The sequence below is a fragment of the Seriola lalandi genome, unplaced genomic scaffold (assembly GCF_002814215.2).
Source record: "Seriola lalandi dorsalis isolate HSWRI2012SDOR001 ecotype SW California unplaced genomic scaffold, Sedor1 jcf7180002054972, whole genome shotgun sequence".
Classification (NCBI taxonomy): Eukaryota; Metazoa; Chordata; class Actinopteri; order Carangiformes; family Carangidae; genus Seriola; species Seriola lalandi.
Window position 1 is genome coordinate 1,777,493 of NW_019525660.1, and position 15,431 is coordinate 1,792,923.

General features: G+C 40.7%; 1 protein-coding gene across 6 annotated transcripts in view; it reads right to left on the bottom strand.

Moving 5' to 3' along the window:
- Window positions 1–15,017, bottom strand: part of atp8a1 (ATPase phospholipid transporting 8A1) — a 103,315-nt gene extending 88,298 nt beyond the window's left edge. For 3 of the 6 annotated variants that reach the window (XR_015436628.1, XR_015436627.1, XM_023397952.2), the window contains exon 1: window positions 14,637–15,017. Coding sequence is in view for 4 of the 6 variants with exons in the window: in XM_023397952.2 (XP_023253720.1) it covers window positions 14,637–14,685 (49 nt within the window). In the remaining 2 variants the exon portion in view is untranslated. The remainder of the gene's footprint in view (window positions 1–14,636) is intronic. The other 3 variants (XM_087171736.1, XM_023397951.2, XM_023397955.2) reach the window with 1 other exon arrangement.
- Between the last annotated feature and the right edge of the window lie 414 nt (window positions 15,018–15,431).

Below are 15,431 nucleotides of genomic sequence, written 5' to 3' on the forward strand. Positions count from 1 at the left end.
TAGTTTCTTTAATGGTTGCTTCTCCTTTTCATATATAATAATACAGTGAACACAAAAATCACGATTTTATAGACCAAACAATTAAATCAATAGTACCTTACTGAAAGCCAGCTAAAGTACCATTTTAAGCTGAAATATCTGACACACATACAGAGGCAGATTTGACAAGTTGATCATCTAGTTTGTGAGATGAGAAATGATAAAAATCAAGGCTCCTGAGGTTCACATTTCCCTGTCCTCGTGTTTTAATTGATATGTCTAGTTTAGTGCCCCCATACTGCCAAGAGAGCACTACTGTAAAACTCTTAAGTCAACAGTATTCCTAGACTCTCAAATTGCGTGCATGTGATCCAGCGGATGCTGGACAGCGTTCTCCAGCATGCAGTAGTAGTGGTGGAGTTAGGGGTTATGAGGTAAGGGCAGGCGTAGCATAGTTTCCACGACTACAGATAGACCCTGGAGTTTAAAAATGGAAAGAAGGGCCTTTCTGAGGCACATGGTGGGGGTGGGGGGAATGGCTACTTGAAACATCAACAACAACAAATCGCAGAGTCATGGGGTACTGTAACCAGAGCCCCTACCGGATATGCCCCAGTTGCAACCTGTGCCCCGTCCCCCTGCCTACAGCAGCTCATGTCAAGTCAAGGGGAAACAAAGTAAAAGGCCAGCTCAGTCTTCAAAGTCACACTTTCCCTGTTCTTTGTTCCGCTTCTTACTCTCACCTTACTCTTATAACTTTCTAACTCATGTTACACAAAGCTCCAATCTTAAACTACAGCTCTTGTTATTTTAATGATCCATTATCCATGGCATACATATATATAGACTTACTGGAAGCGACTTCAAAACATTCTTTCTTCCATCCATCGTCTCATGATAGTTTCTCTCTTTAGCATGTGCTCCAGGGCTAAAATTAAATTGCCCCTTGTAGTCATTTGGTCACCAGGGAAAACATGGGGTGGCTATCCCTGGCCTGTTATACAAGACGTCGCATCAGCATAGGTGGTTTATTGGATTAGCGTGAAAGGGTGTGTGGATCTAGGCAGCTACAGGAGATTAAAGAGTGATGACTAGTGCTTAAGTAGGGAAACCTACCATGACACCTGTGATTATCACATGTACTGTTTAGGTAAAGGACCAATATAGATGCTTGGTTTCCACAATATGATAGTCATCTAGTGATTCGTTGAAGTAAACGACAGTTCTGTCTCTTAAAGAGACCTTTTCTGTAAACACAATTCAAGTTCAGATTTTCACATAATAGGTCAAAGAGTGAAACAGAATTTTTAAATAGTAGTATCTTAATGGGATCTAAATTTAGCCCTGGGAGAAGTATGACAGGTGCTTTCAGGCCAGGTGATGACTTACAGAAACATGACCTCATAAAATCTAAGATATGAAAAAAATCAGCGAAAGCACTGTAATGGCAAGTGTCACTGCAGCATTATATAATATTCCTGAAGAGCTGACCCACTGATCCTATAGTACCTTGAGGGTAGGAAGTCACTCCTTGAGAGGAGGTAACTTCCCTCCTCTTTGTACGTCAGGGAGCCAAGCCTCTTCCATCCAGATTTAAAACAGAATTTTCAGCCAAGAGGTCACTGTGAAGGAGTTTTTCTTACTTATATTGTTCACATTATTTTTGTAGTCCTTACTCACACTCTAAGAGTTCACCTTCACATTGTTAGACAGTGTTTCACTGTTTAGCGTCTATTATGACTCTTCGTGTCTAGATGGAGCCATCTGTATCCTCCCTATCCTACCAAGTCTTAAAGAGAAAAGCATAACTTAGAGTGAACTGGCCAAGCACAGTTCTAGTCAAGCATTAGCAAAGTGAGCTAAAGGACAAGACACATATAAGATAATTAGGTAAGAGCACATGACAACGACCAGGCATACGTGACCAATAGAGTCTTCACACATGTAGGTTTAGACTATAGTTTAGCCTTATTTGTGTAAAGTATGGAAGAGTGTTGCAACCATGTGATACTTAGGAATATATATATGCAATCAGACAAGACATCTTCAGAAATTGGTGTGGCACTACTCTGATTCATTTGCTGGCTGTGTACTGCTCATAATTTTTCTCCTAGGCGCCAAGCTTACAATAAATACTTCTGCCTGAGACATCTGAACTCTTAGTGATCATCTTTTTCTCCACCACACTTTCCTGGTAACATTAGGAAGACAAGTGTTTGGGAATGATTAACAGCACTGAGTAAAGGTGAGGGAAAGGACACTGACTTAAAGGCATGCTGCTGCACATGAGTCTGGGCTGTATGGGGATAGGGTTACATGACTGTGGATACAACTGTAATATTTTTTGTTTTGTATTAGTCTTTATAAGGAACTAAAATATTTTATTTCACTTCCGACATTTTATTGATTTGGAAATTTATATACAGCATACATTCTGCAAGCAATATTGTGCCATAGTTGCACACAGTTTATACGACCACCTGTTTCATCACAAAATACAGCATCAATGTCAGAAACTACTGGAACTACTCCCCCCTCAACCATACATGGGGGCATTTCCAGTGCATCACCGGATTTCTCCAACAATCATGAGATAAAATCATAATCTCAGTTTTGACTTGGATCTTTTTTGCAGCACTAATACTACACAGCCATTGTTCAGTTAAATGTCACTAATAATCGATTATACGACAATGAGAGATCTCAGCTTGCACACCAAGGGACGAAACCAGCAAGCAAAGTTGGTCACAAAACCTAAATCTGTATGAAGCTTGGGTAATCAAGGAATTAGTGTCTCCAATGACAAATGAAAACAGGCGCCTGGCATAGCTGGTGACTGCAGCATAAGGCCTGTGTAAAATAGCAGGCCAGAGGAGCAGGCTGAGCAGCTGTGATTGATGTTGTGTCTCTGTGTTCTGAATGAGCCCTCGCAGCAAGAGTCTGTGTGCTGGGGTAGGCCAGGTGCTGCAATGCACCAGTTGCAGCTGGTACTGCTACTGCTTAACTTAGTCCTTTGGCTCTCCCTCCTTTGAATGTATGCAAAGTTTTGAATAAACGCTGGGGACAAAAAAAGTGTTGGTCTATATTTTAACGTACGATATGCTGGTATGGTTCTGAACAAAGGTTCTGCTACCAAAGCAATACTAGCAATACTTTATCTTTTTCTACATTTCAGAGGGCAGGAGTTTGATACTGAAAAGGGGCAGAGAATGGGAACAGACCAGTGTGTACACTTGAAAAACTTTTTTGTAGAAGAAAAAAAAAGAAAAATCCCAGGATCCAATGATTGCCGCTTGACAAATGTGTTTAATACAGTTATTTGAATACACCTGGCAGTGACGTCACAAAATGTTGATGAATCATAATATTAATTTCAGACACAGCTCAGGAAAAGCAAGAACATGCTGGTCAGGTTAGCCCAGCTCAGACAGCTAGCATCAATGGAATATACAACACTAATGAGAAGCCAAAGCTTGAGGACCCATTCATCCTGTCTGGAACTTTTGGGTTTCTCTGTGAAAAGTACCAACACTGTACATCCCGAGCTACATTAAAAACTTCTTTGAGAAACAGCCTAAGGCTGCAAAAAAGCACACATGAGCTCCACTTCAATGTGTCTTTGAATTTTATATTTACATTACAATAATAATGGCAATAATGACATATTGCCTTTTCATGTCTTCAGTTTCCTTTAGATTACATCCAAGCCATTCAAAAACTAAATGTAGTGCCGTAATGTTTACACGGCAATGAGCCACTGTGTTTGTTTCATCATTTGTGCTTACGTTTTCAAAATAAATTAAAGGAAATTAGACACTTTTTGTTAACTGCTGTAGCAAAAATATAGTGAACTACTCCACCTGGTAGACTTGGCCCTTCTCAACAATTTGCAGCAATATACAGTACGTGTGTGTGTGCCAATGTGGTCTCTATTTAGCAGGACTGTGGACTGTTATCTAGCCTGATAGCTAGCCTAGAGAGATAGATAGCCTACAGCAGTTTGTAGAAGGAATACTTTACAGTCTTATGAGCAGTTAGTTAAGGTTTGTGCTTTTCATGTCTTTAAGAGCTAACTGATCTCCAGGTTTTTGGTACAGCTACTATTCTCACACACCTGATCCAATTAAAGGCTACATATTAAACACTGAAATTGGATTAGAAAAGCAAGAGTAGCGCCTGAGCCAGAGAGTGGACAGCTAGGCTTGAGGAGTTGCTAGAGAAAGACTGGTCTAACACCCTGGCCCAACAATCCAACAATTTCAGTTGAATATGATGAAAAAAGAAATCATTGCATAATTTTATCGTAACGATTCATATCAGACCAATTGAGGTTCAGAATAAAAACAACAGAAACAAGGTTGACATTCATGTGCAACCTCCTGTAAGTGTAGCCACATTTAAAAGTAGCACACAAGGCCAACCATAACGAACCAACACACAAGGCTGGTGGTGAGAGGTGGAGGAAGTGCCATCATCAAAATAGCCTTTCCCAGCTTCACTCACAGAAGCATCCATATCCAGTTAATTTCCTTAGTTTGTAACACACTATGTGGATGATGTAGTCAGCCACTGCCACAGATGTCTCAGTGGGAACTGCTCTTAATATTCCCTGCTGGACACTGTGCATTTTCTCTGCACTAATGTCATTAACTGAAGGTGTGTCACGGCTCAACTACCCTGACATCAATAAAGAGAACAAGAATGGGAAACTGGGTGGATACTCGCTGGGAACATAATTCTTAATCTGTGTTATATTAGGCTTCATAACAACACCTTTCATCTATTAATGGACCCACCATATTACCCATACTAACTGGCTGTATAAAAACAATATAAGAGGCATGGAAGAAGAAGAGAGGAAAGAGTAACAAGGAGCAAAATAAAGCTTAGTAGGAGTAGAAAGCAGAAGCACACAGCTCTGGAGGGGAAGCCTCTAGGGGTAGGATCAATGCCACAAAGTGTCGTAATGAGTTTGGATGCAGGCCAGATGTCAGGATTATTGCTTGTGTCAGCCAACAGAGAGACGAGTGGAACAATAGTCACAAGGGGGCACGTATTTTGGAGAGGGTGCCCAATGGGAAAAAAACGGGCCCAGCATGGCTTGGCATTGGCGAAGGCATGTCGGTCTTCCCCGGCCTGTCTTTTCATCCCTGGCTGAATGTTGTAGGTTTCAGAGGCAAACTGAAACTATCAGGCATGGAAGATCCCTTCTCATTCAGACTGGAATTTTTGTTATTATAACTTTCAAACTTAACACACTTGACTTTGCTGGAAATCACAATTACTCTGGAATTTGAAGGAAAAACTTATTATTCCTCAATACTCATATGACATAAAGCCAAACCTACCCTCTGCAGATTTATGATATCCTCTGTAGTGTATGATCTCAGGTCAGGGAGGAGTGGTGGGGGTGGAAAATTATTGCTGCCATGACTGTCAACACGAGCAAGATTAAGCACATCTAACGGCAGCAATGACAGGAACAATAATGATCTGATATTCAAGCATATTACCCAGGGCATGACACCCAGGGTTAAATATCAAACACAAAAAACAACTGGCCATGAGCAGTACTCTCATAATCTCAACCCTTTATTTATATGTTTGTTTAAATTGGTGTTCTTTTAACTATTTTTTTTTTTGGGGGGGGGGCTTTTGTGCCTTTATTGGACAGGATAGTGGAGAGAGACAAGTCTTTTGGGGAGGCAGAGAGAGGGGGAATGACATGCAGCAAGGGCTGTCCGATGCGGGACTTGAACCGGGGCCAACTGCAGCGAGGACTGTAGCCTCTACACATGGGGCGCCTGCTTAGACCACTATGCCACACGACGCCCCCTTTGAAATATTTTTATTATTTTTATTTTATAATTTTGTAATTGCTGAGAACTTTCCTCTCAATGATTTTTGAGTTTAAATAAAAACACTAATTAAATACATCGCCAAAATATGGTCGATATACTGGCTCCCTACCGTCACAGAAACAGCACTAATCCTTGGTTTAAAATGAGAGGATCAACTGGAAATAGTTATTGTAGTTAAGATATTTTTAGCAACAGCATCTTATTCTGGCTACAAATGTGACCTCAAATAAAGCTTTTATAACAAATCATAAAAGATATCATGTCACATGCTGGCTGCATTTTACAACTTCTTTTGGTCAGCACTTACTATGTCTATGATTACACAGTGATGATTCAATTGGCTCCATGACTAAGCCTTAGGATCCTTCGGAAAGGCCCATCAGTCTATCCCTGGGGGTGTAAAATCCATCTAGAGGCAAATCAAAATGTAGAAAGGCTTTTTCTTCCAGAAATAGGTCCAGGCAGAGTCATCTCTAACTGTTGAGATACTGAACAAGCACTAATGAGCCTGTGAAAGTTGTAGGCTAGGCAATAAAGTGTAGATGAGAAGGCACGTGACCTGGCAAGAGCTAACACAATTCATTCAATAATACCAGGGTGGGTGGGGGCAGGCAGCTTGGGGCTACTGACATTGATCTAACACGAACAAATGAATGGCAGCCAAACCATAGTCAAGAGGCTTGTGAAGAAAAACTGCATCAAATACTTATACAGAGGAATGGCGTGTGACTTGACTCCTGTAGAAGCGTTTCACACATGTAGACCTCCATGAAACAAGTTGCATACAACAAGTAAGACAGAAAGGTGAGGTGCAACATGGAGTCCAGCATCATCAGTCTGCCCATTGTTCACCTTAACCTGAGGCTATCTACTATAGTTATTAGGGTCAAATTAGTTCCAAATCCCTGGGCTTTGGGATCTCTCTGTCTCACAACCCACTGAGCCTAATGTGCCATTTATATCTGCTCATCACCACCAAAGAAAGATCTGTACATGATTCATTTATTCCAGATAAATATTTAAGTAGACAGAGCAGCCACAGCCTATTCATGGGGAATCAAAGTCCCAGAGATGAAAGCTCTCCCTATCTCCTACCATTTGTGAATGGGGGGAAGAGCTGGAGGGGGATATAGATACAGCCTCAATCTAACCAACAGTAACATCCATAAGTCGCTTATCAGATCACAGTGCTGTAACCAGCACTCACAACAACAACAGGGCAGCTGCAGAATTAATCCCCCTCCCTGCTTGGCTCCGTCTGGCTCCCCATAGGCTCAAGCTACAGTGGGACGGACAGTCCAGGGACAACACTGGCAGCTGGGGCTAGCTTTGACATCACAGGGCTTGCCTGACTTAGCTTAGCAGGGGCTCTGCAGGGACAGAAACCTTTCCACTGTGTGAGATTTTATGAATGGCAAATGGAAGGACAACAGGAAATAGATCTTGTGAATGCCAATCATTCATTCATAGTGTTGTGTCTGTGTGGGCCTGACCTCAAACTAGTTACCCTTGTCTTCATCAAAACTATAAAATAATACACTAGGTTCCACTATTAGATGCAGAATAACACATATAGTCTCACCAACTTATTTTGCTTGAGGTCCCCCAAGCTGTTCGGGAAATAACCTCAGTATTGCTGAAAAAAAGTGAATTTATCTATTAAACAACTAACAGAAGTAGTTGTTATTACAAACATGAATGTTGCCAAATGTAACAATAATCAATTCAGTAGGTGTTTTCACAAAAAAAAAAACAAGCATGGCAACCTACAGGTGGTGCTTGATGAAAGGTTACAGTATCACCAAAGTCAGAGGGATTCATCCATTGAGGACCATGGATGTCTGTATAAAATTTCATGGCAGTCAATCTAATAGTTCTTGAGATATTTCAGTCTGGACCAAAGTGGTAAACACACTGACCAACTCACAACTCCCTACAGTCATGCTGTTACCATGCCATTTCCTTTCTCTCAAATGTGAGGATTTGCCACTTTTTGGTTTTATACGATTTTAAATGTTATGGACAAAACAAGAAAAAAATCACAATAAAAAAATCACTATTTTCTGACATGTAATAGACAAAATTATGTATCAAAAAGATAATCACCCCATTAATGTGCAATGGCTGTAAGTTGAAGGCCAGAACCAACAGGGCCCTTTTTCTTCCTGTACTTGAAGGATAATAAGAATGTACTGTAACCACTGACTAAGACTAAGACCCAATATTATTCATTTTCAGAACTTTTCAAAGTCTTTTCTAAACAAAAGTGTTGAGTCTTTGGAGAATTATCAAGCACTGTTTAAGTCAACATTTCTGACTGTTAGCAGCTGCTTCATGTTAAACAGACTTTCATCTAGTTTTTGTCTGTGTCACTGTTGTGAGACCGGTTGGATTGGTTGGAGCAACTGGGATGTTGTTTGCTGTCTGACAGGTGTCTAACTGTAACTCCCGTCTAGAGAAGGATCAGCTGACACCCTTACTGTAAATTGAACAGTAAGGATGTGTGATTAAGGTCGGGGTGCAAATCAAGAATTTAATTGCCTCCCTGGAGATCAGGACATCACTTCTTCTCTCCTAGTCAGTGCTGATTTTTTTTAACCAATATGGCTCCAGTATTTAACCTTAACCATGAAGTTTCAGTTACCCAAACTTCAATGTACCTTAACTACAAGGGTGGTCCAATCTTCTGTTTAAGATGTAGATGAAGAGAGCCTGACAAAATCCTGTCCAAGCCTTTCTGCCACTTGCTGTGATGAAGGGAGATCTATCCCGTTGGCTGTCAAACATATCTCATTTTAACATAGCTTTACTTTTGCATGCATGTTTAATGTGCAGCTGCATTTTTTTAAGAAAAGAAAAAAGTCAGTGTTATTTACAAATTTCTGTCATGTTCTCTAAAAATAGATGTAATGTCCAGATGGCTGAGCAATGACAATTAATCCATCTCAGTGTTTCAGTGATGCTCACTGACCTGATTTGACATGTTTGATGTGTTAGCATAACAGGCAAAACTAGCACCTCCATGATCCAGAACTACAAAGTAACATGTGCACAATAGTCGAGTCCATACTTTTAGCTCTATAGAGAAAATAATGCCTTGTCAATTATTGATTCAGGCCTCAGCCGTGAACAACATTAATGTGCTCTGACCATCTATTAATAGCAAGATCAATTACACTACTGCTTGTATTGCAGGAGCTTAGGTACAGATGAAAACGATGAAAACATTATTGTTTTGTTAGCACAACCATCTTAAGAATATGACCCGTCCCATATATTGTGGGATGAATAGATAGGTTTTGCATTACATTCAAACTCAGATCACAAATCAAATGTTTAACAGACTCATCTCGATAGGGCTGCATCGTATAACACAGTAAACACTGGCGCCAAATATGGAAGTCTCAGATGTAAGTTTTAGACCCAACCATCTATCTGTGGAAGCACCACTGTGACCTAGTTGGACATAAAGTTGAGACAAGAAGGGGGTCATCATAAAATGCTTGAGATCTTGGGGGTCAAGGGCAGATAGAGTTTTATCCTCTCAACCACCGATGGTGTTGCTTTCCTGAAGAGTGCCTTCCGACACCTCTCCATCTGACCTTGTCATCCCGCTGTGACACAATGACATTGACTGTCTCCTCGCACGTGCAGGCTTGCTGCATTTTCCTGCTGTTCATGCATGTATGCGTCACATAGACAACCATAACCAGGCCAGAAACACAGTTTCTGCTCAGCAGCAAAAAAAACATGATTACAGATACAGTTTTAAGTCTTCTTTCTCAGTGTATAATGCTGCATTTGTGAATTGTTTGATGTTTGGGAACAGGGAGTGAGAAGTGAGTTACTGTACATTTTGAAGTTGAGGAGTATAGAGGATTCATTTCATTACAAGCATTTATAATGCAGCTTTTCAGTGGCTCGTAAATAAGGTTCAATCAAGGAAAGTTATTGATGATGTCCACTTGTCCTGCAGATCAGAGGATCTAATCAATTCCAGAGAATGGATTTTTGAATTTTTAATTATTTGTTTCCTTGAAAAAATAATCAATAGATTAATTTAAAATAATTTCTTGTCAATGGTTAATCCTCCTGACACTCTCTGCAAAGCGCTCATGCATCAGGTCACGGGTCTTCCTTCAGGTCAATATAATGATGTACATGAGCAAATATTAGATTAGATTCTCTGTCTCAGCATCAGAGGAACTGTAGATCAGTCTCTGTGTGGACACATGCACGTGAGCATTTTTACATCTCCCCCTTCTCACAGTGGCCTGCCACATCCACTGTGCCTCGCAGACAGAGGAGAATCATTTAGGTGAGGGAAATTGAGTGTCTGAAGAAACACATATTAGACTGGCTGCAGGTTAGTGATGGAGGCAGAACATGAAGTGGAAAATAGAGCAGAGGAGATGTCCCATGCCAGCACATAGACAGAGTAGAGAGGCCCAAGGGGACTTGATATGACACACCAGCGGCCACAGACAGGGGATTTAGTGGCGTGTTGGGCTTTTGTGCCACATTATTATCAGCCAGTGATCCGCCAGGCACATGGGCAGCCCTCGATCCCTTCAGAAGGGAGCAGTCTTTCCCCCTCCAGTCTCCCTCCCCATGCTGTTACCACAATTCAGACATACTGAGGCTTAGCTGGTGTTATTGAAATGCTACGGGGGAACATCCTGCTTCACTTACACATGGAAAAAAAATCTAGAGAATGAAAGAAAGGCAGAGATATAATGCTTAAAGAAGAGGCAGACTACTTTGTGTCTTTCAGAACTAGTATGTGGGCAATCAGAAGCTCAAGAGCACCTTCCATCATATGAATCAACTGACACGCAAAGACAAGCATTTGGTCTTTGGATAGCTTCATCCTCACAGGACAGGCTTACCTGCCTATCTTTACCTTTAGTGTCAATTGTGAGAGGGGATTTGGTCTGTCTGCAGATAAGCACGCAAGCTAAGACTGCAAACAGGATGCTTGTTGCCATCTGTCTAGCCTTTACTTGCGTGGCCCCTGTCGATCAGCTTTTCCATGTAGACAGTGGAAGCAGGTATTAAGAGCCTTCCTGCCCATCATGGAAATTTGTATTGGAGAGATCAACGTCTAAAGGTGCCTGTCTGTCACTGCAGGATCACACATTAAACATGCTGATAGCTACTGACGTCACCTGTACCCCAAGTGTCCTAGATAAGGTTATTTTGGCAACACATGCAGGCACAGGCTGGCAGTGATGTTGGATGTTTCCACAGCACAGAGGAGAAGAGTGACGAGGAGTGGAGCGGCACGTGGTGGGCAAGACTGGGGAGTGTGCAGCATGGAGAGCTGACGGACAGGCCGCTGATGGATTAGGTGGTAAGCCTTGCAGAGGGCTGCCCTTTCTAGATGGAAGCCAGCCTGATGTACTGTGGTGATTAAAAAATAAAAATTGAAGGTTGGAAAGAGTGTTTAGGCTCTCGTAAAAACAACCAAAAAAAATGTTGCAGAGCAGATAAAAATAGTAAAATAGTTAACCAGATATGGAGCCTTGAGTCTGGAAATGTAGATGCTGGAGCAGCAGTATAGGTCATCAACCTGGCCTGGTTCAGGTGGTGATCAAAGCCAACGACTGTTGAAGCAGCGGGGTGATACTCTGCGCTTAGTGCTATAGAACCAAGTGAAAAACAGCAAAATCATTTGCTCTTTGTAACCTATAAAGGTAGTGTGTGGTAGCTGGGGGTTGGGGGTGACAGCGTTAGCTACTGCATAATTCATGTGTTCGCTCTTGTGACTGCAGCAGCCCCATTGATCAACATTTTTTTTTACAGAATCTATATTAGTATTTAAATATTTAGATTTCTACCAGTTACAAAGAAGCGGAATAACACTATAATTTTTGTTGTGGTGTACAGGATGACAAATTGACTCATAATTACTGGGTCTTAAGTGCCATTTTAAAACAAACTCTCAAAACTACCACCAAGTACAACCACTTAAGACAAGATGATGTGAAATCTCCAGTATGAGATGCACCCTGCTCATACCATTCTTGCAAACACAGAATTAATTTCAGGAGAAACTCAATTTAACAACACGGGTGATGGTTTTACTGGTGATTTTGCATCTATATTCATCATCTAAATCTGGGTAAAACCACTGAATACCTGGAATCAGGTTTTCTTCTTCTAAGCAGACATCAATTTATTATTACTGATCATACATAAACCACCTGGCCTACAGCTAGAAATAAGAAGGATGATCTTACCACCACGCAACTTGTTCTGTCACATAAAATGCACTGCTATATTTTGAATGATTGAAAGAAATAGGAATGATGACATCAAGGCACAGATATGAGCAGGTATGATCAATACTCACAATGTGAGCACTATTTTGGGTATGTATGACTTCATATGACTCAGCAAACAAAGATTCCTATTGACTGCATATGGAGTAGATCGAAGTCTGGATGGTAGATATGCTCAATACTTAACTCAACTACTACTACTTAACTAAAAATCTATAAGCAATAATGGTCATTTGGGCCAATCATACTGCTGCAATATCATGCTGTCTTCTTTCCACATTTGGTGTTTAAATATTGCAGCAGCATCTGACTAAACATGATTCTTAATTTTTTCTATAACAGGTAAATCCACCAAGCTTTTCTGTAAAAAAGACACTACTGCCTCAAGTAACACATTTATTTGTTTTTATGAAATGTTTATCAAACTATGTTTAAACTGACTACAATAATATACATCTCTGACATTAAACATAATTATAAATTATATATGTTTCTCATCATGCTGGGCGAACCACTCTGATAACAAATGCCTTTTTTGTAAATATCAAAAGATTAAATGTGCTCCCTTCAATTGTCTCACAGGTTTTTTTTGTACATGAACAGGCTAAGAATTGTCACATTTAAATTCAAGTAGACAACTATGGCTTAAATAAATTAAAATATATGCATATGCACAATGAACACATTGTTGAACAATGGATCATTATATCAGGTGCCATTATGATATTGTTCATAATAATGAACTGGTAAAAGATTTGTAAGTAGTTTTCGTTTTTTTGTCATTTGCAGCAGCTTGCAGACAGTTCTGCATGTTCACAAATACTGAATTTTTAAATCAAGGCACATGTCTCTTTAAAAATGAATTTTTATATTTTTGTTTTATTGATAGACTTGATGAAAATCATATATTAGGCATTCAGGTTTAATGTACCCTTAGTACCCTTACATTTTGAGTTATAGAACAGTATATAAAATACGACTGAGAGTTAGTTCATTCTAATTCACTTTAAGAGGTCAGGTTGCTTGCTTTAGCAGCCAAAAAATATACTCAACAGCAATAAGTCAGATTGAGATATTAGCCTGAGCCTACAGTTATTAATCAAATCTATGCCATCCAAAATCAAACCAAGGAAGCACAATTGCATTTACTGTGAAGACAAACAGAAACTGCAGTGAGCGTCATAAATATTGTGATATGTTATTGATCCCTGTAGATAAATTCTTGCTGCTATCCAGAGAGGTCAGAGGTCAGGGACCACCACAAAACAGTGATAGGAGGAGTGCAACCCCAGAGTGCAGCTGCAGCCAGCAATACGTCTGTGCTGTGTGTCTCCATAGGTGCTCTCCTGGATAAACAAACACACCTTAAGCCCTAAAATAAACAGATCCCCTTATGAGCATAAATGACTTTAATAACATGTGCGTATCTGCATCCTCTTTTCCTGGCAAACACAACTGAGATGCAGTGGAAAGTTACTGGTGCAGTGAAGGAGTGAGGGTCCTAGTCAAATTACAATGGCTGTATTATTAGACCCACACTACTGTGGATGCCATTTGGTGGACACTTGTTACTGTCAGTGTTGGAAATTCTCAAGCACTGTACTAAAGTACACTTTTCTATTCGTACTTCAATTGATTATTTCCACTTTCTGCTACTTCTACTTCTGCTCCACTACAATTCAGACAAATATTCTACTTTGTAACGCTCTACATTTAGTTGGCAACAGTAAAGTGATACATAGATTAATGCATCAGTAACTATTATGAAATATTATAATATGTACACTATTATTCTGAAATGATCCATTCTGCATGAGTACTTTTAGTACTTAAAGTACATTTTGACAGACTTTACTTCAGTAAAATTTTGAAAGCATGACTTTTACTTCTAACAGAGTATTTCTGCACTATAGTAAAATAAGGTCAAATATCAGAATATTTTCACCACTGATTTTGTGCTGTCAGCCTTGTGGCAACTGGCATTAGGGTTCAAGTTGCAATACTCCTGGGCACTTACCCTAGCTTTCTGAGTGGATAATACCCTTTGTGGTGGGCAGGACATAGCTGGGGGGGTGTCCCAGTCTGGATGGGTGCTAGGTTTGCTAGTTCAGGTGCACCCTACCTTTCATTAGCTTCATTTCAAGAAGCTTCATGCAGACTTCAAACACCCATCTGATAAAGCCTTTGTCTGGGAAACCCCTGTTTAATCTGCAGATGTAGAGATAACATCAGCAGACCTCTCCATTCTCTGTTTGGGTTAACTTTTACTGAAACAAGTTGCATTAAAACTGGAGTTATTTTTCTTGATACTCGATTAGAAAACTCTCAAGCCCCCACCCACGGGGTTTCTTTGAACCCGGCTTGGGCACTGTTAATCACAGCTTTAGCTAGCAAGTTACTGTACTTCCATAGAGCTCCCGGCCCTCTTGCAGTGACAAGGAAATGCCCGTAGAACGGGATTTTCCAACATATCTCTAACACATAACACCGAGGTAAAATAGTTTCTACATACCGTCAGCCCGGGTCCGAAGATCAGACATCGTTCTCTGGACGGGCGGCATCTCTCCACGCAGAGCCGGGCGACGGCACCTGTCAAACGGTCGTTAGTTCTGCTCCCTGTGGCTGCTGCTGCTGCCTCCTCTCAACCGTCAAAGAATTTCAAGAAAACGTCTAAAATTAAACAGAGGAACCTCTCTCATGCGGACTTTACTGCTGCGTGTTTACTGCTGATAATGAGAGCTGTTTACGAGATATAGCCTACATTAATTTCCTGGTGGTGAGAGGACCATGCCCAGGAGCCCACGGCTTCATGGATCCCCCAGCATCCCGGTTCACACGTCGGATTAGGGAGTCAACAGACGCCGTCGGTTTAGAGGAGTGGACACGGACTTACCATTCACTGAAGTGAGGGGGACTTTGCGCCTCACATTATGGACCGTACCACATTTAACCGCAGCGGGAGGGGGTGAGTGAACATAATAATGGTGTTTTCACCGCTACTAGCAAAAATAAGTTTTTGTTTGAGCATACAATAATAACAAAGCACTGTTATTTAATCGGCATGGCCAATAATGGTTAAGACGCGGATATGTTTTTAAAATTGTCCAATGATTTATTGGTTGGTGTGGATCCTCCCCCCTCTGCAGCAGATGTTGTTCCAGGTTGAAGACACAACAATAGTACACTGGGTGGGAGTTGCCTTATCACGATTGAGTCTTGTTTTTGTATAAAATATAATTATTAATGTATGTATAAACGTACTTACTGAAATGTAAGCAAACGACAAGACCCGCTACATTTTATACAT